Here is a 23,834-nt window from a genome sequence, read left to right as displayed (position 1 = left end):
GCTTTAAAAACTAGATTCCCTGGGTTTAGTGGAGGCTTTGAGCCTTCCTTGTAATGAGACATGACTTATTCACAAGGTAAAACACCCTCATGACACAGAAAGTAGAGCTTTCTGACGTTAAAAAATACCTGCATAGGATGTGTGGCATAGTGGACAGAGAGCCAGCTTTGGAGTTAGGAAGACATTGGTTCAAGACTTGCCTTTGACACATAATAGCTGTGTGGCCATAGGCGTTACTTAACTTTTGGTGCTTCTGAGAATTCTTTGAGACCATGAGATTGCAGAGTTGCCACAGTATGGGAGAGGGAGGTTGCCTACAATAATGAAATCACATATTTGTGTGTGTATATATATATATATATACACATACATACATACATACATATATATATATATGCATACCTCTGTAAAGTATATTTGTATGCATCTATAAAAAGTAATATTAAAGAGTTTCCTTTATTCTCCTCCATGTTGCAAAGAAATTGCCTGCCTTGCATAAAGAGTCTAGACTCTGGGGCAGCTAGGTGGCGCAGTGGATATAGCACTGGCCCTGGAGTCAGGAGTACCTGAGTTCAAATCTGACCTCAGACACTTAACACTTACTAGCTGTGTGACCCTGGGCAAGTCACTTAACCCCAATTGCCTCACTAAAAAACAAACAAACAAACAAAAGAGTCTAGACTCTATACCTTCTGCCATTATCAGCTTTGTCATTCTTAGTTCCTGCACCAAAGCTGATTTTCTGAATTCCCCACTTATATCCAGGTAGAGAAGTTCATTGCAAAGGTGCTATAATTCAAAGAATTGCCTCTAAGATAAAACTCCTTTACTTAGTTCATTTAGTCTCTTACAATTTACTTAGGCATTTATTCTCTTTATGGTCTGATCCCAAACACCTCTTTCCAAACATAGTTGAGGTTCCTCACTCTCACACCCTTTATGCTCTGGTTGTTGACCTCCTGGCTGTTCCTCATACATGATGTTGGTCCTCCTAAGTTCTGTGCTTTTGCCCAGCCTGGAAAGTTCTCTCACCCCTTCCTTCTACTTCTTGTAGTCTCTTCCTTCATTTAAGCCTCTGCTCAACCATACTTCCTAATTGAGGCCTATGTCAACCCTCCCAATTTTTAGTACCCCCTCACACACTCAAATTACTTTATATTTACTTTGTACACACTTTGTATGCACATATCTATGAACATAACCTCTGCTGGCTCTAAAACTCCCCAAAGCAGCAGACTCTTTTATGCTACTTTCCACTTTGTTTTGGCAATAAAGTGCCACATGATCTGGTTTCAAAATCATCCCTCCATCAGGAGTACTGTTTATATGATTTTGAGGTGATGCAAAACACCCAGGGGAAATATTTAGTGTTCACATCTATAAATACAGTCAAATCATAAGCAAATGGTAGAGAGGCCTTGAGAAAGATCTTTGAGGAGAATGGGCAAACACTCAGAAAGTCAACAAGAGAACTTTATAATGCAAGTGGAACCAAAAAGGAGGAGGCAACTTTGACCTGAACAGAGGCTTAACCTGCCAAATGAGATCTGATATCCATTCTTCATTTCACTAATTGCTCATAGCCAAGAAAACTGTGGAAATCAAGGAACACTACAGCATCCTCTAACAGTTCAGAACACAGTGGATAGAAAAAGGAAGAGCTCTTTATAAATTAGTGAAGGAAAAAGTATAGCCTTTTGGAAATGTAATGTTGTTGTTTTTAATTTAATTTGGCTTCAGAATTTTCTCTTGGCTAATATGAGTCAGAAAGTAATAGACTGTGATAATACTGTATTAATAGCTATCCCACGCAGAGTAACCTGATGTCAAAATGGGAAAAAAATCACTATCTAAGTCCAAATCCCAACTGGACATTTGGCTAAGGAAGAAGCAAAAGACCAAGTTTTTATAGTTCAAATCAAAACAAAATGGCCAGAAAATTTAACTGAATGGAAAATTGCCAGACCCTTCCTAGATAATAATTTAACAAGCATGGAAAAGTGGTTTGCATTCTGTTGGAAGAGCAGCAGAGCAGAGGAGAGTGTCCAGGAAGTCAATTACTGCTGAGGTGGACATTTACTTTCACATGAAACCTTCTAGTGGGAGGATGAAAACATTGTATCAATCCAATTGTGATAGATAAGGCTGTCTTTAGATGCTTTCTAGTAGAACTTAAAAATCAATAATGAAAAAGATCAGAATCTTTGCTTTGATAAAAAAATTAACATCCTATAAGCAAATAAGTGCCTATTATAAAAAAATGGAGCAGAGAACCTTTTAAAGCTCTTATTGCCTATTACAAGTTGAAATTTTACCTTCTTTTCATTTTAAATAGTTTAATGAAAAATTAAAATATCTGACAGCCCCTGTGATTTAAATAGTTCTATTTGAGGGTAATCTAAAAACAATTTATTAGAAAATTAAAGTAACAAATAGCCCTAAGATTAAACTATTTCTTTCTATAAGATAAATACACATATGTATGTATGTATGTATGTGTGTATGTATGTATATCCTTTGGTGCAGCATTTGGGGAGTCTTGTCTGACAAGTTTAATCTCTTATTTACATTTAAGTGTGAGCTGTAACATGTTTGCTGAAATAGCTTCTGGGTCAAAGAGCAGCCAAGCAGGGCCATTTAAGCAACTGTGTGTTCCACTCTGACATCTGATCTGAATGATAATGGTACTAAATTCAGACGGATGTGTCTGCAAACTTTGCCTTAGGCAGCATGCTGTTGGGTATGTTGTATTTATTTGAAGTAGGAGAGATGATTGAATTAGTTGACCAGTAAATCAAAGAGCCAGTGAAACATAGAGACTGATGACAAATGTTAATAAGCATGTTGTAGCAATTTTGGTAAGGTTTTTCCAAATATCACCTGTACCTGTGGAACCTCTTCTGTGGGTAAAAATAGTATTTACGTCTCCAGACTGAGAATGCCTATAACTTAATCAGTTAGGTGAATGTGGGCCTTTTTTTTTTTTTAAATATAGTTCACTAATTTAGGAACCAGATAAAATTTATAAATACAGTGAGGGGTGTGGAAGGTAAGATTCCATCAAAAGCTTTCAAAACTACAGAGTTTTTGTACTCTACTATCTATTGACTCATACTGGTGAGATTGAATTAAAATTTCGTGGGTAATAACTCACCATTTCATTACTGATTCCCTCAGGCACACAGACTTCCCAAGATAGCCATTATATCATATGAAGACAACATCATATCTTTGAGGTCACATTAGGAAACACATTGACTTTCCAGTTACTGAGGTGATCTTACCCTGACACTAAGCAAATCTCGTGAATGCTAATTACTCTTTTGAATTAGAGTTACCTTAGGCTGTGTCATTCGTAAATAATGTCTGATCCTTCAGGTTAGGTAGCAACTCCCAGAGTTTTAATTAAGCATAGGACATTGCTTCTTTAAATCACTGTATTGAATTGGAGTAGTAATTTACCACTAGGATATTAATTTACCAAATGATGGTATTGAGCCCTCAAAAGAGTTAAAGCAGTTTTCAAAATTATCTAATATAAAAAAATTTTTTTTCATTCAAAATAACTATTTTAATGATTCTAGTTTGAAGGATATTCTGGAATATTTCTTTTCCAATTTTTAAAAAACCCCCAAATGCATAAATATTAAAACCTGTTTCCGTGGAATATAAAGAATATGGTGAGGGGGCAGCTAGGTGGTGCATTGGATAAAGCACTGTGCCGCTGATTCAGGAGGACCTTTGTTCAAACCAGCCTCAGACACTTGACACTTACTAGCTCTGTGACCCTGGGCAAATCACTTAACCCTTCATTGCTCCACAAAAAAAATAAATAAACCCAAAACAAAAAACAAAACAAACAAAAAGAATATGGTGAGTACATTAGAATGAACAAGACACTTTTTGAGTTTAAATATATTTTTGTTTTAAAATTGTTATATTCACATGCAAATAGAAAATATCCCAAGTTTTATCCTATAATTCTGAGACTTAGGATAAATGCACCAGCTCTGCCTTCCCTTAAGGAATTTCCATAGTTACAAACATATGAGTATTTGCTTTACAAAAAAAATTGTTTTACAGAAGAAAACCATTATCTGTGTCCCATATTTACAATATGGAAGAATTACCAAAACTCATTTATCTGTAACTTTTCAGAAATAATCCATGGCATAGAATAAGATATTCTGCTAGGTTATTTAATACATAAAATAAAGAGTGATTAGATTTCAATAACCCCATAGAATCTTAGTGCTGAGAGGGACTGCAGAGAGAAATCAAGGCTAGATTCCTCATTTTTTTCGTGAAGAAACTGAGACTCAGAGAGATTAACTGATTTATTTCACAAGGTAGTAACAGAGATGGGCCAAAATTAAACTTTCTTGTCTCTCTTTTTTTTTTTTTAATTTTTTAAAAATTTATTTATTTTAGTGAGGCAGTTGGGGTTAACTGACTTGCCCAGGGTCACACAGCTAGTAAGTGTTAAGTGTCTGAGGTCAGATTTGAACTCAGGTACTCCTGACTCCAGGGCCGGTGCTCTATCCACTGCGCCACCTAGTTGCCCCCCTTTCTTGTCTCTTAATTCAATGCTTTTTCCATTATAAGATTATTCATTCAGCTAATTCATGATTCTGAATTCTTGTTTCTTATTTAAGAATTAGCAATTTGTGATTTCACTACCTTTTTGCAACTTTATGACCCATAACTTTAATTCTTATGAAACTATATTCTTAATCAGAAATTCTATTAACTTCCAGTGAATTAAGTCAATAATTGCTAGTCTTATGAGGTTGAAGAAAATGTAATCTTATTTAAATGATCAATTTCCTTATTTCACATTTATCAGAGTACTCTTTTAAAACATTCAAACACAGTAACTGAACTAGTTTTTATAGAGAAAGAGATTTACATACAAGGTATTCTTATAGGAATATCAAAAATAGGAAGAGAAAGAGTAGTTAAAAAGGTTTACTTGTTAGCCAAGACAATTAGGTAATATCCATGGTTAGCATAAATAGGTTTATGTGTCAAAACTATCATTGCTAAGTGCATCAGGACTCATGGATGGTTCTAGTTCTGACTGCCACTAGTGTACAACCTCATCAAGACATTCATATAGCCTCTCTGAGCCTTAGTTTTTTGTTGTTATTTTTTCATTTATAAAAGAAGGAAATTTCATAAATTATGTCAAAGGTCACTTCCAGCTCTAAAATTAATGCTGTGCAAAATAATCTGCACTTGCACAATCAGATGCACACACATTTCTTAACTTGGTTTATTTTGACATGTGAAGTATTTTGGATCAGATTAGCTACAGTGTCTCCCTTTTTCCACATATATACCCACACATCAGAAACTATGACTAATGAACAAAAATAAAAGATATTTTCAGTGAGGCTATGTAATGATCCATTTATAAGATATATATAATATATATCATATGCATGTTTCTTTTAATTGGACATAAATTCTTCTCAAAGTATCTTGTTTTCTAATCAGTCTATTTCAAACAAATTAAATTTAATTGAACATTTATTAAATACCTACTGAGTACAAGACAGTGACTAATTTTTAGGGATACAAAAATGAGGCAGTCCTCCTCAGAGGAATCTAAAGGGAAAGACTGGGCGTGCCTATAGTAATTTGTAAGGGTCCACAAGCATTCTCATTCCTCTCCATCACCAGCCCCTGTCTGCTGCGGTTTCAATAAATGCAGGTGTGGATAGGAGCTTTCCACAGCTGAAGCTTATTTAGAGCAACAAGGATCACACGATAAAATGTAAACAGAGACATGCATTCCCACTTTGTTGAGCATGATAAATTGTATAGAAACTCTTTGCCTAAACTCAGCCTTTTGGATGCTTGGTGTCTTTCGGATCTGATAGCTACCTCTGCCAACCTCCTCTTTGAATCCATGGCTGCTGCCTTTGCCCTTGTTTCTTTTGTTTCATATTCATTGATCCAATAACTATCCCTTCTCCTCCCAGACCCTTTCTACCCTCTCTGCACCCCCATATAGACATATTCCATTTAACCCACCTCTTGCTCGTGGTCCTTCTCAAAGTATAACTGCTTGACTTTAATGCCTCAGCTAGTCCAGCCCTACTGGCCAGAGTATGAAAAACTTCAGCCAATGTCATGGCCTCAAAAGTCCTTCAGTAGCTCCTAACCCAGAAGTGTATAGAAATACCCCGTTTAGAAATATTCTGGTGACGGGGGGCTGGGCTGCAGCCCTGACACGGGCACCAGCACCCAGACTTATCAACAGATGAACTGCTCTCTAGTGGTCAGTTTATTCCACCAGGGGGCATCTGGCCCCCGGCCACACCCGCCCTCCCAGTGATGGGGAGGAAGACCAATAAAGCCATTATTTGCCCAGAAAAAAAAAAAAAAAGAAATACTCTGGGACGCCAATGGATCTGTCATTTCATCAATGTGGATATTTCCTGTGATATATCCATCCAACAATAGAAGTTTTCAACCCAATCTATACTCATCCTTTGTGACTCTTGTCCAAGTTTTTCCATAAGTTCCCCATAGGGACCCCCCCCTAACATACTGGGGCCTTCGTCTCATTGTCTCAACATTTCAAGGATGGCCAGTGAAGTAGGGCTGTCCATCAGTTAGCCCTATTCCAACCACATGAAAATGCCATCATTTTGGAAATGCATTTCTTGTTGACAGTGTTCCTTTACAACACTTCTGCATCATTCCTTGTTTGTAATATTTTTGCCACCTACTCAAACCCATTAATACACATCTTTATGGGAGTTTGGGGTCATCCTCAGACTATAGTGGTCATGGCCTAAAGCCATATTGCTTCTCTGTGAAAATATGTTTATTAAAGAGTCTTCTTGTTTCAGAGAAAAAACTCGACAATTACTTTGCAGTTCCTGGGGACAATACAGCTCACTTCTTCCTACTGAAGATTTCTGAGGCAAACTCATTTTTCATTTACATTCTATCCAAGATTATTTCTGTGGAAATTTCCTCAACCCATGGAGGTCAGCATCTTCTCTTCAATATATAGTCTTAGAGGGGGCAGCTGGGTGGCACAGTGGATAGAGCACCGGCCCTGGATTCAGGAGGACCTGAGTTCAAATATGACCTCAGACACTTAACACTTACTAGCTATGTGGCCTTTCGCAAGTCACTTAACCCTCATTGCCTCATAAAAAATATGTATGTGTGTGTGTGTATGTATATATATATATATATATATATATATATATATATATATATATATATATATATATATATAGTCTTAGAGAGTTGCCTAGAGTAACTTGCTCTGGGTTACTTAGACATTCTGTGTTCCAGTTGGAACTTGTTCAAGTCTTTCTAGCTCTGAGGCCATCTCTTTATCCCCACCATGCTACGCTATCACTCATATATACCTATAAATTTACATACATTTATTCACATATAGATACTTATATGTACACACATATATATGTGTGTATATAGGAGTGAATTATGCTGATTGTACATGTGATTTCATATCATAGATTGGGCAAAAAGCATTCTTCATTCATTTCCTGAGTGTATAGGTAGGCTAAATGCTTTATCGTAATCATGGCCGTCTTTTTGGTTTCTGGGGTTTTTTTTTGTTTTTGCGGGGCAGTGAGGGTTAAGTGACTTGCCCCAGGTCACACAGCTAGTAAGTGTCAAGTGTCTGAGGCTGGATTTGAACTCAGGTCCTCCTGAATCCAGGGCCAGTGCTTTATTCACTGTGCCACCTAGCTGCCCCCTATTATTTTTTGGTTTTGGGGGTTTTTTTGATGGACGTCTTTTGAGAGGCTATGCAATTTTCCAGTGTCAGATGTAGTCAGTAAAGTGTCATTAGCATGTAAATCATCATTAGTGATGTGCTACAGTTTACTTATGCCCAGCATCCATGTTTCCAACTTTCTTTGGATTACCTCCAATTTTGATTCTTCTGAGAGAGTTATTCCATAATTTGCAGCTATGTAGCACCAGTGGGTGGGTGGGTGGTGTTGTTAAGCAAATATGTACTCTTCAAAGTAGAGAACCATCAGTTGAAGAATAGCTAAACAAATGGTTTTTGGAATATTTTTGTACCATAAAAAACATAAGCATGAAGAATTTAGAAAAGTATGGAAGGGGGGCAGCTAGGCAGTGTGGTGGATAAATCACTGGTCCTGGATTCAGGAGGACCTGAGTTCAAATGTGACCTCAGACACTTGACACTTACTACCTGTGTGATCCTGGACAAGTCACTTAACCTTCGTTGCCCCACAAAAACAAACTAAAAAAGAATGTTCTAAAAAAAAAAAAAGAAAAGCATGGAAAGACATATGAATAAATGCAGAGTGAAGTAAGCAAAATCAGGAAAACAAAATACACAATGACTTTGTTAAAAAAAAAAATTGTATCAGACCTATGATTTTATTGGAATAGGGAACCCTTGTTAAGGAGATGAAGATTGGCACTTACTCTGCAACTTATATTTTTAGAGGGTTGTTTTGGAGACTGAGACATTAAGTGACCTTTCCAGGTCATACAGCCAGTAGCTATGTGAGATAGGAGAGGTGGAAGAGAAAGGAATAAGCATTTATGTAATGACTACCAAACATAGTACAAATATTGCCCCATTTCCTCCTCACACCAACCCTTTGAGGTGGGTGTTATTCTCATTTAAGGTTGAGGAAACTAAAACAAAGCAAGAAACTTCCCTAGGGTCACCTAACTAAAGATTTAAAAAATGACAACTGTGATTACATAAAAATGTTTTTGCATAAATTCAATGTAACTAGTATCAGAAAGGAAACAGTTAACTGGGAAAATGCCTTTGCAACATTTCTCTAACAGAGGCCTCATGTATTAGGAAGGACTTATATTTAAGTTATATATAAGTGTGTGTATATGAATATGTGAAAAACTGATTCAGATTTAAAAGAACCATTTCCCAATTGATAAAATGTTCAAAGGATACAGATGATTTTCAAAGGGAGAAACCCAAATTAACTAAAACTATATGGGGAAAAAATGCTGCAAATCACTAAGCATTTGAGAAATGCAAATTAAAGCAACTCTGAGATCCACCTCATACTCAGAAGATTTGGAAAGTTCTCCAAAAAGAAAAATGACAAATGAAGGACTGTGGAAAAGTAGGCACATTATGTGCACTATTGGTGGACCTGTAAATTGTTTCAGCTATGCTGGAAAGCAATTTGGAACTATTCTCTAAAAGTTACTAAATGTGCATTTGACCAAGTGATAATACTACCAGCCCAAAGAAAGATAAAAAGGTCTTGTTTCATAAAAGGATATTCTTAGCAGCTTTTTTTACTAAGGATATGTGCATTAATTGGAGAATGGCTGAACTAGTTATGGTAGATGAACATAAGGGAATACTGTTATGCTGTAAGAAATGATGATGAAAGGAGCAGCTAAGTGACACAGTGGATAAAGCACTGGCCCTGGATTCAGGAGGGCCTGAGTTCAAATCCCGCCTCAAGCACTTGACACTTACTAGCTGTGTGACCCTGGGATAGTCATTTAACCCACATTGCCCCACAAAAAAAAAAAAAGAAAGAAAGAAATTATGATGAAAGATGGTTTCAGAGAATACTGGGAAGACTTGTATGAAGAGTGAAGTGATTAATGAAAACATTGAAAAAATTAACAATTTTTGAAAGACTTAAGAACTCTTCTCAATGCAGTGATCAGCCATAATTACAAAAGACCACCCTTCCTGACAGAGAGGTGATGGACTCACTTTGTAGAATGAGACACATTTATGGACATGGCTAATGTGTGAATTTGTTTTGCTTGACTATGCATGCTTGTAAGTATTTTCTTTTTTTTTCTCCAGTGGTGACGAGAAGGGAGTGAAAAAATAAATGCCTGATAATTGGAAGAAGAAAAAAAAAAGGTAGTTTTTTCAAAGATGTGTGTGTAAGAGAGAGAAAGAGACAGACACAGAGACAGAGAGAGAAAAGAAGAGGAAGAAGAAGAAATAATAATAATTTGGGGTCACCAAGAGTGCTAGAAAAATTATCTAAATTCATTTCAACCTGATCTCTTCCCTTTAATTCTGGACCTACCTCATTGTCTATCTTCAGTGACTATATAAGATACATTTCCTGAAAATATAGGATAACTATAGGATAGTTGTTAATTGCATGTCATAATTTGGTCAATTTGCACTTATTATCCAACTGATTTTTCTTCTGTGAACTATTAGTTCTGTTTAGAGTAGCCATGGATCTCATTAAGGAAACCCTGTGGTTCTCTAAGACTCAATGAAGTCAGCCCAATATGATACACAAATGGGAGCATTTGGATAATTGTACCAGCTATAGAGAACTCTTCTTCCATTTGGATTTTGTATAGGACATCTTACCTAGCAATGCCAACTAGTTTTCCCAGACATTTGTTTTTGTTTTATGCCTGCTTTTATCATGATAATTAATGGATCATTACATCAAGCAATCTTGTGGAGTCTTAACATATTCATGGGAACAGAGCCTTTATTGTTATATTTTGCTGCACTGAATTAAAATTTTTGGTAATAAAAAACAAAGTAAGATCTCATATTTGCTATGCCTCAGTCATTTGGATGATTGTGAACATATTCTATTGTAGAAAATTGTCTTAGAAAACCTTCCTGGTCCTTTCTCATATTTCTCATATCATGCTTATTTCCTACTCACTGGAACCCTGGGGGCAGCTAGGTGGCACAGTGGGTAGAGCACCAGCCCTGGATTCAGGAGGACCTGAGTTCAAATTTGGCCTCAGACACTTGATACTTACTAGCTGTGTGACCCTGGGCAAGTCACTTAACCCCAATTGCCTCACCAAACCCCCCCCCCCCCCCGAAAAAAACCACCCACTGGAACCCTGGATTCTATCCCTGTAGTTCTGAATATTTCTTAGTGAGGGCTTTCTTCTTATCTTGCCTAGAACCCGAGCTCTATACCACTTCCCAGTCATCTCCCCATTATCCTCCCCACCCCAGTTCCCCTTTGTGTTGTCTTCCTCCATTAAAATGTAAATTTCTTGAGGGCAGAGACTATTTTATTTGCTTTTACTTGTATCTTAATCTCTTAGCCATTTTACTGGCACTTAGCAAATGCTTAATAAATTGTTTTCTATCTATATACCTCTCAGCCAGTAACTAAGTGGCTGATGGCTGCTTGGTTGCTTTTGGAGGGTAGAAATACCATGCATGAGCTTCATTCCTTTGTAATTTTCTCCAGTTTGAAATATCTTGAAAATGCAAGAGTGCCATAAAAATGTCACCCCTAGAATGGGTTTCTTCTATATGTGTGTGGTGTGGTCTAACCACTATTTTCCATTTCATATTCTTGAGCTTCATTTTCTATCTTCATCATATACCATATTGGGTCCTGAGATTTTAAGTCCTAAATGTGTTTACACTGTTAATGATGAGTGATGAGAGCATATCATTATAGAAACACTGGAAGATCTATGACATTTCACATTTGTGTAATTCATCTTCCAAATCCTAAAACCTTCAATTCTCATTTATGTTAGAAGGCATGCACTAACAAATAGTAATGCACACTACTGCAGCCTTCCTCTAAAAGACCTTATAAATCTCTTGGCAAAGAGAGAAGAAGGCTAGATCGTGCCCTGTGGTTTTGACTTTAAGAGAAATTAATTTGTAAATGGAATTGGGAAAAAGAAATGGTTGGAAATAGATCCCACTTTTGGGAAAGTGCTACAAAGTTGTGAAGTCCTATTATGTATTCCCTTCATATGAAAAGCATAACCTTTCAACTCCTTCATTGTCTAAAAGTTCATTTTGGCCTACCTCAGGCATCATCTCTGATTCTCGGATTACAGGATTTAGAGATAGAGGGGAGAAATCTCATCATTGGATTATAGATCTAGAGTTGTAATCTAGAGCTCACTGAACAGGTGAGAAAACAGCCCTAAAGAGGTTAAATGACTTACCCAGGGTCACCTATGTAATAAGTAGCAGAACCCTGGTCTTCTCATCTCAATTATAATTATCTTTTCACCAAACCACACTTGCACATATAATGTAAGTTAATTGGAAAATACTAGCAGACTTGCTGTGCAAACTCAATCAGCCAGATTTAGTAGGTCATATCTTTTCAGTGAAATGTCAGACTTACTTATTTGGATTTATATTACAACTTGCATCAGAATTAAACAACCCCATTTTGATTAACTGAGCTAAAAGGGCTGTGAGTCATTATCTATGAATAATGGGGAAATTCAAATATTCAGCTACTGAGAAAGCAGTAAAACTGCTTAGACTATTCAACTAGTTTTTAGAATGTACAGAGAACAGTTTACCAATACACAGGTGAGAAACACCGACTAGGTCATTGTCCTTAATTTGGTTCTTTATGTCAAGGGATATAGGTCAGATAGCTAAAAATGTACAAAAACCTTGGAAGAAGCAACATAAATACAGTCAGAATCCTAACCAAAAAAGCAGATAAGCCAGTAGGCTTATTTCCACAAGCTGAAAACACTAGTTGGGAAGGATCTGATGGCAAAGAAAATCTTATCAACAATGTCCTCTGAGAACTTGAGATCTTTAAATGAAAGGGGGGGGGGGACCTGGGACCAAAAATAAAAAGAACTATATTAGTATATGAGAAGGAAAGAAAAGATGATTAATTGTCAAGTCAAAGGGAGAAGCAATACCCAAAACTTAGGTGAAAAATCCATTTTCTTAACTCCTAGGCAGCATTATTTTCTCCTGTCTTAAAATTAGGGCCAATTTTTTTTTTTTCAGAGAACAAAGTCAATATGGAGTGATAAATAGGAACTACTAATTGACACTCTAATGTTTTCTGTATTCTTGCGATATTAGTTGATGTCAGCACATGTATTCTGCAAAGTAGCATGTATTTTAAGGAAATATGACATTTAGAAATGTCACTAAGAATGTTGTGATGAATCCAGTGTTCTAATAAATATCTATACTGCCACTGAATGCTTCTCTGAAAATTATATAATTTAGTTCGACATTTTCAAGCAAATGTTACTGACAAGTACTTAGCACAGGTTAAAGTACTACCAAGAAAAAGTTACTTTACACAACTTGTCTTCAAGAATCCAGGTTCCAGTCATAAAATCATAGAGTTTTAGGACTGAAAGTAACCTTAGCATATTCGAGAACTGTCTGCGTTCTTCATATATCAGTGACTTGCCCAGTGACAAAACTAGCAAAGGCAGCACTCACCCCAGACAGCTATTTGTGACTCCAACACCGACCCTTCATTCTCAACACCTAGGAAAACACTAGCACTAGGAAAAAAGAAAAACAGCCCCTGCCCTCAGATATCTTGTATTTTACTGAATGAGATGCAACTTGAAAGAAGATACATGCACAGTCATTTGAGGGAAAGAACATTACAACTAGGCCATTATTGTCTCTTCTCCAAAGAGCTGGTTGACCCAAAAAAAAGTCTTTTATCTGTACAGTCTAAGTAAATCACATATTTATTATTTTTTGAAAGACTGCTGGCCACCATGAAGAGATTTTTAAGGCCATCACTTTCTGCTCCATCTAGAAACTGTTGGGTTGTTGAAGCACTGTCACAGAGGATCATAGGGTTATAAATTTAGCTGGAAAGGATCTTACAGATCATCTGCCCCATTTTACAGATGGGGAAACTCAGACCCAGGTTAATAAATGTCCAAGGTCACACAGGGATTTAGTGATAGAACTTGAATTCTAGGTTCTCTGACTCCAGGCAAATTCTTTTGATGTGATGTCAGAGAAAGCATCTAGGGAGGAGGGGGGTTATTATAATTATTTATAGATGTATACTGTAACAGTCTGCATATAGGCCATACTTCTCAAAATCTGGCAGGTATAAAACCTGAGTGTGGCCTAGAATCAGCATTATTATTCACTATATAACTGTTTTCTTTTCCAAGAGTCTTCATTTTAAGAATTATAGTCTATGTGGAAAGGACAGTGTGGTGAGTGGAAAGTATGCTAGGCCTGTAATCAGGAACGCCGTGGATTAGAATTGTACCTCCAGTACTTATTTACTTTCTTTGTGACTTTGGGCAAGTTACAAACTCTCTGAGCTTTACTTTCCTCATTTGCAAAATGGAGTTAAATTTTGAAGAACTTAAAACACTTTGTTAATGTCAACTATTATTATCTTTGACCCATTGTAGTACTGTTAGCATTTTAGGTTTTCACATAAAATCAGGGTTGCTGAAAATAGCCTTTCAATATGATATTATATAACAGTATTGCTTCATAAAGGGATTTACATTTTAAGGTAAATTGATATGAATCACTAGTCAGAGTTGGACGATTTTTATTTCTAGAGAGAGTACATTTTTGCTCTATGATAGAAATATTTATGTTCTTCACATTCCAAAATACCTAGAGTCATAGAATTTTTAGTTAAATGAGAACTTAGATATATTCTACATGTAGTTTTCAATTATGTATTGTATATTTCAGTTATTTATTTTGGCTGTTTTTCAGATTAATATTGCAACTCTATCAGAAAAATAAATATTTGATTCTATCATTTCATTTACCAAAGCTAACAAGTCAATAATTATAAAGGGTGTCAGATATTTCTGCTTGCTAAATAAATCTATCAGGCAGAAAGTTTCTGGTATATTGAAGAGAAAGAACACTCTGTTTTGGGAGTCACAAAAGCTGGATAGGCCCAGCTCTACCTACCAAATAACTACATAAATGTGGGCAAGTCACTTATCTGCTCTCTGTATTGTTTCCTTGTCAATAAAAAAGGGTGTTGGACTAGATTTCATACAAGTTCCCTTCCAGCTCCAGCATTCTCTGATTCTAACCCACGGAAGTCCACCCACATGAATAATAAAGACAAAAAATAACAAATAATGACATCATTCTCTGGCACCTTCAGCTTGTACTTTGACCATGTCTTTTCTCTGTACATTTGTCCTTAGAGTCTTGAGACCTGCTTGCCTTGCTAGTTGTAGTCTTTGAAACTTTTTATTTAGCTTCCTAAGGAGGACTGTTGATTGACTTCTGTCACAATTATCTTGTTTTCTTTTCCTGTGAGGGTTTCATAGTTGCCTTGCAAGGACATAGAGCACAACTAACCCTTGCTTAGAATATCTGAGCTGGAAAAGCCCTGAGAGTTCCCTTGGCCCCAGCTCTCCCATTTCATAAGTTAAAACCCTTAGCACCACAGAGGAGTAATGACTAGCCCCGGATCAGCCAGAGGCATAGTGGTAGAGTTAGGGTTAAAGAAGCTAGAGGCTCCTGGTCCAGAGCTTCTCTTGGGGGCACCATGCTCTCTTTATGGGGATTCTCCTTCATAGCCATCAAGCTCCTTGATTTTTGGTTAAAGGCCAAGAGTTTATCAAGCTAAGAGTTGGCTATGGCTTCATGGAAAGAGTTCTGGGCTTAGGAGTCAGAAAACTGGGTTCAAATCCAGGCTCAGCCACTTAAGTAGCCCATGTGATTTTGAAAAAGCCACTCAACTTCCCTGTGCCTCAGATTCCTCATTAGTAGTTACAAAGAAAGTGCTTTGTAAACTTTAAAGCCCTATAGAAAAATGAACAATAAACAAGGGAAATTAATTCCTGCTCCCTTGCCACTCCCTACACTTGTCTCAACATATCCCTTATTACTCTTCCTGAATTTCATAATCATTTGATCTCCTTCCTTACTAATAAATAACTACGACCTCAGCTAGAAGTATCCTCAGTTCCCTGATACATTTATGTTTTAGTGTGTCTTTATAGTAAAGGCAATCTATAAGTCCTATACTACATTCTATTGCCACAGTGGGGTCCTAACACATATGAAAAAGCTCCTTGGTTATAGGCCAACACGAACTTTGGTTACAGCCCTTTAGTTACATCTAGCTTCTCCTTGATGAAATCATGCATCTTAATGAGTGTCAGGGTCACAAGCCTGGCTTTGGAATGCTCATGGTAAGAACCATATCCTTAGGGAAATTGGAAAGAATCTGATCCCTTGGTGAAGTATATATCTCAGTGAGCTCTTTTTACATCTCACTTTACCTCGTATTCTAACCAACCTGTTTGAAGGCAAAGGCTTAGCTGTGGGCAAACGAGAAAAGGCTTCTCATGCAAAGATATGACCCCATAGATCTCATTCCATTGGGCTTAAAAGGAGCTTTAAAATAGATATGCTGAAAAAAGGAAGGGAGGGAGGGAGACAGACAGACAGACAGACAGACAGACGATGCCAATCTTAACTTGTTAGGGATGATTTCTCAGCAAAGAGTCACCTGCTATCATTTCCCAGCACTAGCTTTTGGAGAGAGTAGAGGCTACAAAGCCAAGCCATTATGCGTTGGGACTGTGTTGCAATCCCACCTACAGCCATGAGTTTATCTTCCTGGAAGAGTGGATAAGTGACCTCAGCACACCCCACTGGCACAGCTGTCGTAGCACAAATGGGAACCTTTCTAAATAACATCCTGTTCTCTGAGTGGATATATAAATTGGATAAATGCAGCGCCACACCTTGCCAGATAAACTGTATATTAAATATCTGGGTTCATTACAGTTGTTACTGTTAATCACTGCAGAAGTTTGGTGTGGGATGTTGGCTTGGATTTGGGAGTGACATCTGCTCTGATAATTTTTGGAAGAGGTGAGCTGAAAGAACAACACCATAGTACATAGAAATGTTGTCTACCCTTCCTAACTGCTCTCCCAACCCCACGTTCCCTGGTTCCAGATGTTGCACGCAAATTCCCCAAATTGGAAGAACTTCTGTCATTTTCTCTTTGGGTCACCATTTTATATGGTGTAGAGGTGGTCATCAGAACAATAACCTGGCCCACAGAGCAGGTCCAGACCTGCTTCTGCAAGATCCTGTTTTGCAGGCCATCCTGAGGATTAGCTTCTCCCACCTTATTGGGCTAACCCTGATATATCTAATCTTCATTTATCTCCATACCTCTGTATGCTTTGTCAGAGCTGGAGTATTGCTGCTGCCATCATCAGTCAGTGAGTGAGACATAAGGAAATGAGAGGCAACTAAGGATTATTCAGCTCTATCCTTAGCTAACATTGGTGCCCCATCAAAACACATGATGAGAGGCTATATATGTTACAGGGGATATCAGTAATACCATATATTGCAAAATTTATGTTGATACCTTAAGAATAAAAAATTCTTCCAAAAACCAGTCACCATATGCCAGGAATACAGACAACTGAATTCTTTCCAACCTGGATCTCAGTAGCAATGGATAAATTGATCCTTGTGATAGCTGTTAATGGCTAAATATTCAACATCATCAGATGATAATAATAATAGCTAATATTTATGTAGCACCTACTCTGTACCAGGTACTGTGCTAAATGCTTTCCAAATACTATCTCATTTAATCCTCACAACAACCCTGAGAGGTAGGTGCTATCATCATTGTTATCATTATCCTCATTTTAAAGGTGAAGAAATTGAGGCAAATAGAAGTTAATTGACTGGCCTAGTGTTACACAGCCAATAAGTGTCTGATCTGGATTTGAACTTGGGTCTTCCTGACTCCAAGCTCATCATGTATCCACCTAAATACCCTAGGTAGGAACTGGGGCTAAATGAGGTTTACCCATTGGCCATTCCTGAAGCATCTGGTAGGGGAGGCTGTTGCCACTGGCCATGGCTGTTGAGAGCAACAGTAGAACGAGGTCAGACCCATAGAGTAAGTCTGTATTTTTAACACAGAAATCAGTTGGTCTGTATGACCAGAGGCTTATACTCCATGTCATACAGTTAATATCTTGTAAACTCATTGAAGGCAGAAACTATTTTTCACTTTGTATCCTCTGGGCTCCACCTAATGCCTGGCACATAGTAGTTGCTTAATAATAAATGTTTATTGTATTGACTTGCATTTCATTGGCTTGATTATGCTAATAAAGCATTTCTGCCAGAAGAGTTATTTGACAGACGTTTTACTAAGCTCCTACTATGTGCCAGGCGGTGTGCTAGATGCTGGGGATACAAACACAAAAGTGAAGGATATAAACATTTGGGTGGTATCTCTTACAATACTTCTTGTAGGACATTTATTACTTTGTGTGCAAATTCTTCTCTGGAAATATGTACAGCATAGTTATGTCCAGTGTCTCTCCACTTCCTTTGGCCCACCCAAGTTTTAATTCTTTGGAGACTGTGGTATTCTATGAGTCATAGCCAGAGTATCACTGGAAGAATGACAGTGTCAAAAAGATGGGTTCTTGGGGGGCAGTTAGGTGGCGCAGTGGATAGATAGAGCACTGGCCCTGGATTCAGGAGGACCTGAGTTCAAATTTGGCCTCAGATACATGACACTTACCAGCTGTGTGACCCTGGGCAAGTCACTTAACCCTCATTGCCCCCCCCAAAAAAAGATGGGTTCTTCTGTCCAGGAACAACTGTAGATTATTAAAAGCCCTGAGCAATTTTCTAAATACAACCCAGTCAAATTCCCTTCCTTCTGTTCTGTTTTGGATCCAGATCTATCCAAAATATATGTAATTAATGGACAAACTCAATTTCTCATGTAACTGTATGAAAAATACAACTGGATAGATAATAGACCTTTTTACTTCTATTGGGCTTATTTGAATTGTTAAGTCAATCTCTCATAGATCCCAGGACAGGGGCCCTGTAGTCAATTTGCAGTCATCAAAAGGGAACATTTGAAATAGATGCATCACCTAAAGAGAATCCCTCTTCTATGACACTGGCAAACATCTTTGGCAGGCATGTATTTCAGAGTTTTGTGCCACTTTGATATTGATAATCAGAGGGTCATTGTACAAAAATATGTCTGATTACTTCTGCCAAGGAATCTTATGTGATCTGAACATAGATAGTAGGTGACTGTTGGAGACCCGTTAAGGCTAAATTTTGCTCAACCAAGTTAAATAAATTGAAATAATAAAAAAGTAGTAAACACAACAGGTGTTTTTCTATTCTCTAAGTCTTTCCATCAGCTAAGTAACTGGAAAGATCTGGTCTGCTATAGGGAACTGTCTGCAAAAGCAAATACCACCCACTTCTTAGGGTTGGTTGGGGATCAATGAAATAATGTTTTTAAAGCACATTGCAGAACTCAAATCAATATATAAATGTGACTTATCATTTTCATATTATCATTCAAGGATGTTCTTCATACATAAGTCAATTATTCTTGTAAAAGTCACAAGGTGATAAAAGTAGTACTTGATGTCCTTTCTCCATCATGCTTTTTTGTTGTTGTTGTTGTTTTGCAGGACAGTGAGGGTTAAGTGACTTGTCCAGGGTCACACAGCTAGTGAGTGTCAAGTGTCTGAGGCCAGATTTGAACTCAGATCCTCCTGGATCCAGGGCTGGTGCTTTATCCCCTCTATCATGCTTTTTATTGTAATAATACCATCTGAAATTTTAAAGAATTATTTGATATATTCACCCCTTTTTGATATTTTAAAAATCAGTACTTTCAAGATTGTATCACCTCCAATACAAATCTCTTCTTTATATGCATAGTCTTGTTCAGTTATTCTCAACTTAATTTTCTTATGTAGCACATTGGGAAATGAGTTGTTTGAGTCTAAATGTGGAGATTTTACTGACATCAGCAACAAAAATAGGTTGTTATAACTGTATTGGCAGATCTCTTCCATTTTTTCATCTATTCTCTGTCTTTCCAAATTATTCCTAAATACTCTTGGGATGATCTGGTTTAATAAAGTCTCATGTGAAATTTTATACAGACTCATTTTTACTCCCATGACCCTTTGCAAATAAGATCAGTTTTGCCCTTGTAATTATAGCATCTCCTTGACAAGAAGGTCAAGTGTTTGCTGACAGAGGTGGTTTCTGGGCATTGTGAGCAGCCTCTTTATTTTGATCAAAGCTATAAGATAGTTAAACTTCTCTAGGAAATGGTGATAATTAAAGTAAATGTCTTTACTTATATCCATTTCCTACTTTTCACCGTAGACAGACAACTTATTTAATCAGGTCAGAAATGCTGTAATTAATTGCCGTCCTTTTTTCTTTTATATTAGTTTTAATTTTTATCTTTGTTCTAACGAGCCAACAGATATGCAAAATTTAAAATGACTTCAACATTGATAATTAGATATTTCCTATTGACATTATTGTCAATCTTGCAACATTATTTGATGCTCACCACATGCAACACCTTTTAGTCTTTGGAAACAAATATCCATGTCATAGAGGTATAAGTATTCCACTAATTTTCTCCTTGTTCATTTATTAATCTTAAACCATGTTTTCCAGCATATTTCCCACCATACTCTATCTCCTCTGCCCAGTTTTACATTCACTTCCTTGAGCATCAGTGTATATGCTGACTTTGGAAGATCTTGCAAGCTCTTCAGAGAATTTCATTACCTCTTCATCTTATGTAATTGATGTTGGCACATAATCTATTATATTCACGATGGTCTTTTTGCTTATGGTGAGAATGTCAGTATTGACATAGTTCAGTTACTCCATTTAATGGTGAATGAATGAATGAACCAGAATTTGTTAAACACCAGTCCAAGACTTCTGCTAAACTCTGCAGATACAGAAAGAAAAGCAAGACTGTCTCTGTCACATTCTGAGAAGCTCACATTCTAACAGGGCAGAGGTTCTTAAACCTTTATTGTGTCATGAACCCCTTTTGGAAAGATTGTTTTATGAAGCCTATGAACCCTTTCTCAGAATAATGTTTTTGAATGCATAAAATAAAATACAAATGGAACTAAATATACTGAAATAAAGTTACATTTTTTTTTCAGTTCGCAGACCCCAGGTTAAGAAATAACAGCTATATTGGGGTGGCTAGGTGGTGCTGTGGATAGAACACCGGCCCCGGGGTCAGGAATACCTGACTTCAAATTCAGCCTCAGACACTTAACACGTACTAGCTGTGTGACCCTGGGCAAGTCACTTAACCCCAATTGCCTCACTAAAAAACAACAACAACAACAACAAAAAGAAAGAAATAACAGCTATAAGAGAGCTTAGATGGAGGGGCAGGTAGAACAGCCCCGTGATCCTTAGAATACAGAGGCAAGACCACTCACTGCTACTGTATTTTCTTTAGTGTCATTTCCATTGATAACAACATCCATTTCCAATTTTGAATCATTTGATCATTTCAAAAACTCCAGTGGCAAGAACTTTCTTTTCCAGGTCTTCAGTTGCTGTGGCTACTGAGGGAGGCAATGGCTGCAACACCTGGAGAAGTCATTGTAGGGTCAGGTCCCTACAGGAAATGTTCCCCTAGATAATGGCTGTGAGAACAAGCTTGGGAGCAAGGCTGTTGGCCAGAGGTCGCTATTCTTCCAGCTTTCAGGTGTAGCATCTGGGCTATATCCACTGTAGAGGAAGTGGTGATCCAAGTGATGGTAGTGGTTCGGCCCAGCCATGCAGAGTGATTTGTTAACTTGTTGGGGCTTGAACAAAGAACTCCTGCTTTAATAACCAGCACTTCATGTATGCATGATTAGACATACACATAGGTAGCGTGTTCAACCTTTTGCCCGTTGTTTTGCTCTTTAACTACAGTCACTGCAAAAGTAGAAGATCACAGAAAACTGGGCCTTTTTAAAAAAGAAAATGTTTTAAGGGTTCCTTTGACCAAATAATTCATCACCTTGTAGCCAGCATACTAGTGATGATCTTCTCAGTAATTACATAAGCTGGTCCTCAGACAGCAGGTGCAGTCTGGCGTGGGGACCCATACTTGAAGCATTTCTAACTTGGCAACATTTCCTGGCACTTAAATTTTGCTGCCATAGCTTTTGAGGTCATTTGCACATTCTAAGGAGGCATCAGGAGAATTTTTGTAGGGAGTTAATTACCTGTTATAATTTTTTTTATTAAGTCATAAGGTGCCCTTTCTTGGGGGAGATGGGGGAGTTCATTTATCTCAAGGAATAAAAATTTTATTTAGACAGTATTTTATTCACCTTAGGGGCAGCTAGGTGGCAGAGTGGATAGAGTGCTGGGCCTGGAGTCAAGAAGATTCATCTATCTGAGTTCAAATCTGGCCTCAGACACTTACTAGCTGTTTGACTTTGGGCAACTCACTTAACCCTGTTTGCTTCAGTTTCCTCATCTATAAAATGAGCTGGAGAAGGAAATGGCAAAACACTCTAGTATCTTTGCCAAGAAAATCCCAAATGGGGTTGCAAAGTCAGATAAAATTGAAAACAACTGAACTGAACTTAATTGAACTTATTCACCTTGAATAACTAGAAAATAGAATGGGAATATTTGGTAGACTTGGTCTTTTTTAAACTATGTTGTTGTATATCTCACCCCTAGCAGAGTGCCTTGCAAGCAGTAGATATTTAGTAAATGTCTGTTAAATTGGACTGGCTTTACTACTGTCTTTTTCCCTTTAGGTATCCTGTTCCAGTTACAGCTGACACTTCTGTGTTATATCAACATAAAATACTATACAGGAAAAATGATAAAATTTTTCCTCATGGTGAATAAGCAAGGACAGACCAGACTTTCTAGATACTATGAACATGTGGAAATCAATAAGAGAGCCATTCTAGAAGCAGATGTCATCAAAACATGCTTATCACGGTCCAAGGAACAAGTAAGTTTCTGTAGTTCTCATTTATCTCAGTAAGGCAGCCTTGACAGACATATTATTATGGGATTTTGAAGGACATCATTTTCTTTCAGTAGGTACTCCTTCTGGCCCCCCCCCCCCCCGCCAAAAAAAAACAAACAACCCTGCCAAATACCAGAAATAGTGTAGGGCCCCAAACATGGCTCCTTTTCTTTTCCTTAGGGACAAAGAATTCTGCAAACCCCTGGCATGGTCTCTGTACAGAAAATGGTGCACTGGAAATTGCAACTCAAATGCCTTCCTCCTACCCCAAAATGTTAATGGATTTATTATCTCCTTTTTGGTTAATGTGGAAATCATTCCTTATGAGTCTTGTTAGTCCCCGGAGGATAGAGTTTTTCAAATGACTACAATAGAAGTGTAATTCCTTTGGCCCATTTTATGCCTGCTTTAAGACATTCTTTCTTGGTTTATATTCTCATTACTATTTGCCCACCTTTACATTAAATGGGCCTCTAAAGTTACAATGAAACTAGAAGATTTCATAGAGAATCCACTACTGCCATGAAAAACTCCTGAGCAGATAAATCTATCAACCCTTCAATAGTGAGGGTTCATAGGTTAGTAGGCACCTTAATGGTTATCTAACCCTACTCCAACACTTTAGAAGTGGTGAAACTGAGGCCCAGAGCAGTTAAGGGACTTGCCCAAGGTCACCCGGCTAGTAATTGACCTGGGATTGAGATTCAGGTGCTCTTGCTCTAGATCCAGCACTCTCCATTAGACCATGATGCCATCTTTTTTTTGTTTTTAATCAAATTCATACCTGAATCTCTGTCTATATATGCAAAGTAAAGTGAAATGAAGAATATAGACAATTCTCCAAAAGATTCAGGCTCTAAACTCCTTTTTTTTCTGAAATATCTGGAAAATTGGGGTAAAAATGGAAAGCTTAATTAGATTATTTCTGCCAGTGTCACAGTTTTCCATTTTATTCTTCTTTTTTCTTTTTCTTTTTCTTTTTTTTTTTTAAGTGAAGCAGTGAGAGTTAAGTGACTTGCCCAGGGTCACACAGCTAGTAAGTGTCAAGTGTCTGAGGCTGGATTTGAACTCAGGTACTCCTGACTCCAGGGCCGGTGCTCTATCCACTGCGCCACCTAGCTGCCCCCATTTTATTCTTAAGCAAATATAGACTTAGAATATAAGCAGTTACTGAGATGAACATAAAAAAATTAAGTTATATAAATATTCAGAGCTTATATATTGAACTCTTCCCCTTTCTTGGCATCTAAG

At 37.4% G+C, this 23,834-nt stretch overlaps 1 protein-coding gene across 3 annotated transcripts in view; it reads left to right on the top strand.

Moving 5' to 3' along the window:
• The window catches only part of AP4S1 (adaptor related protein complex 4 subunit sigma 1), a 53,463-nt gene that overhangs the window by 11,601 nt on the left and 18,028 nt on the right, over nucleotides 1-23,834 (top strand). For all 3 annotated transcript variants that reach the window (XM_043988408.1, XM_043988407.1, XM_043988409.1), the window contains exon 2: nucleotides 22,363-22,565. In XM_043988408.1, coding sequence (XP_043844343.1) covers nucleotides 22,428-22,565 — 138 coding nt within the window. In that variant the 5' untranslated portion in view covers nucleotides 22,363-22,427. The remainder of the gene's footprint in view (nucleotides 1-22,362; nucleotides 22,566-23,834) is intronic.

This window comes from Dromiciops gliroides, chromosome 2, assembly GCF_019393635.1.
Source record: "Dromiciops gliroides isolate mDroGli1 chromosome 2, mDroGli1.pri, whole genome shotgun sequence".
NCBI lineage: Eukaryota > Metazoa > Chordata > Mammalia > Microbiotheria > Microbiotheriidae > Dromiciops > Dromiciops gliroides.
The sequence above is the reverse complement of the archived record's forward strand: the minus strand, read 5'-3'. Positions and strand labels throughout refer to the sequence as shown.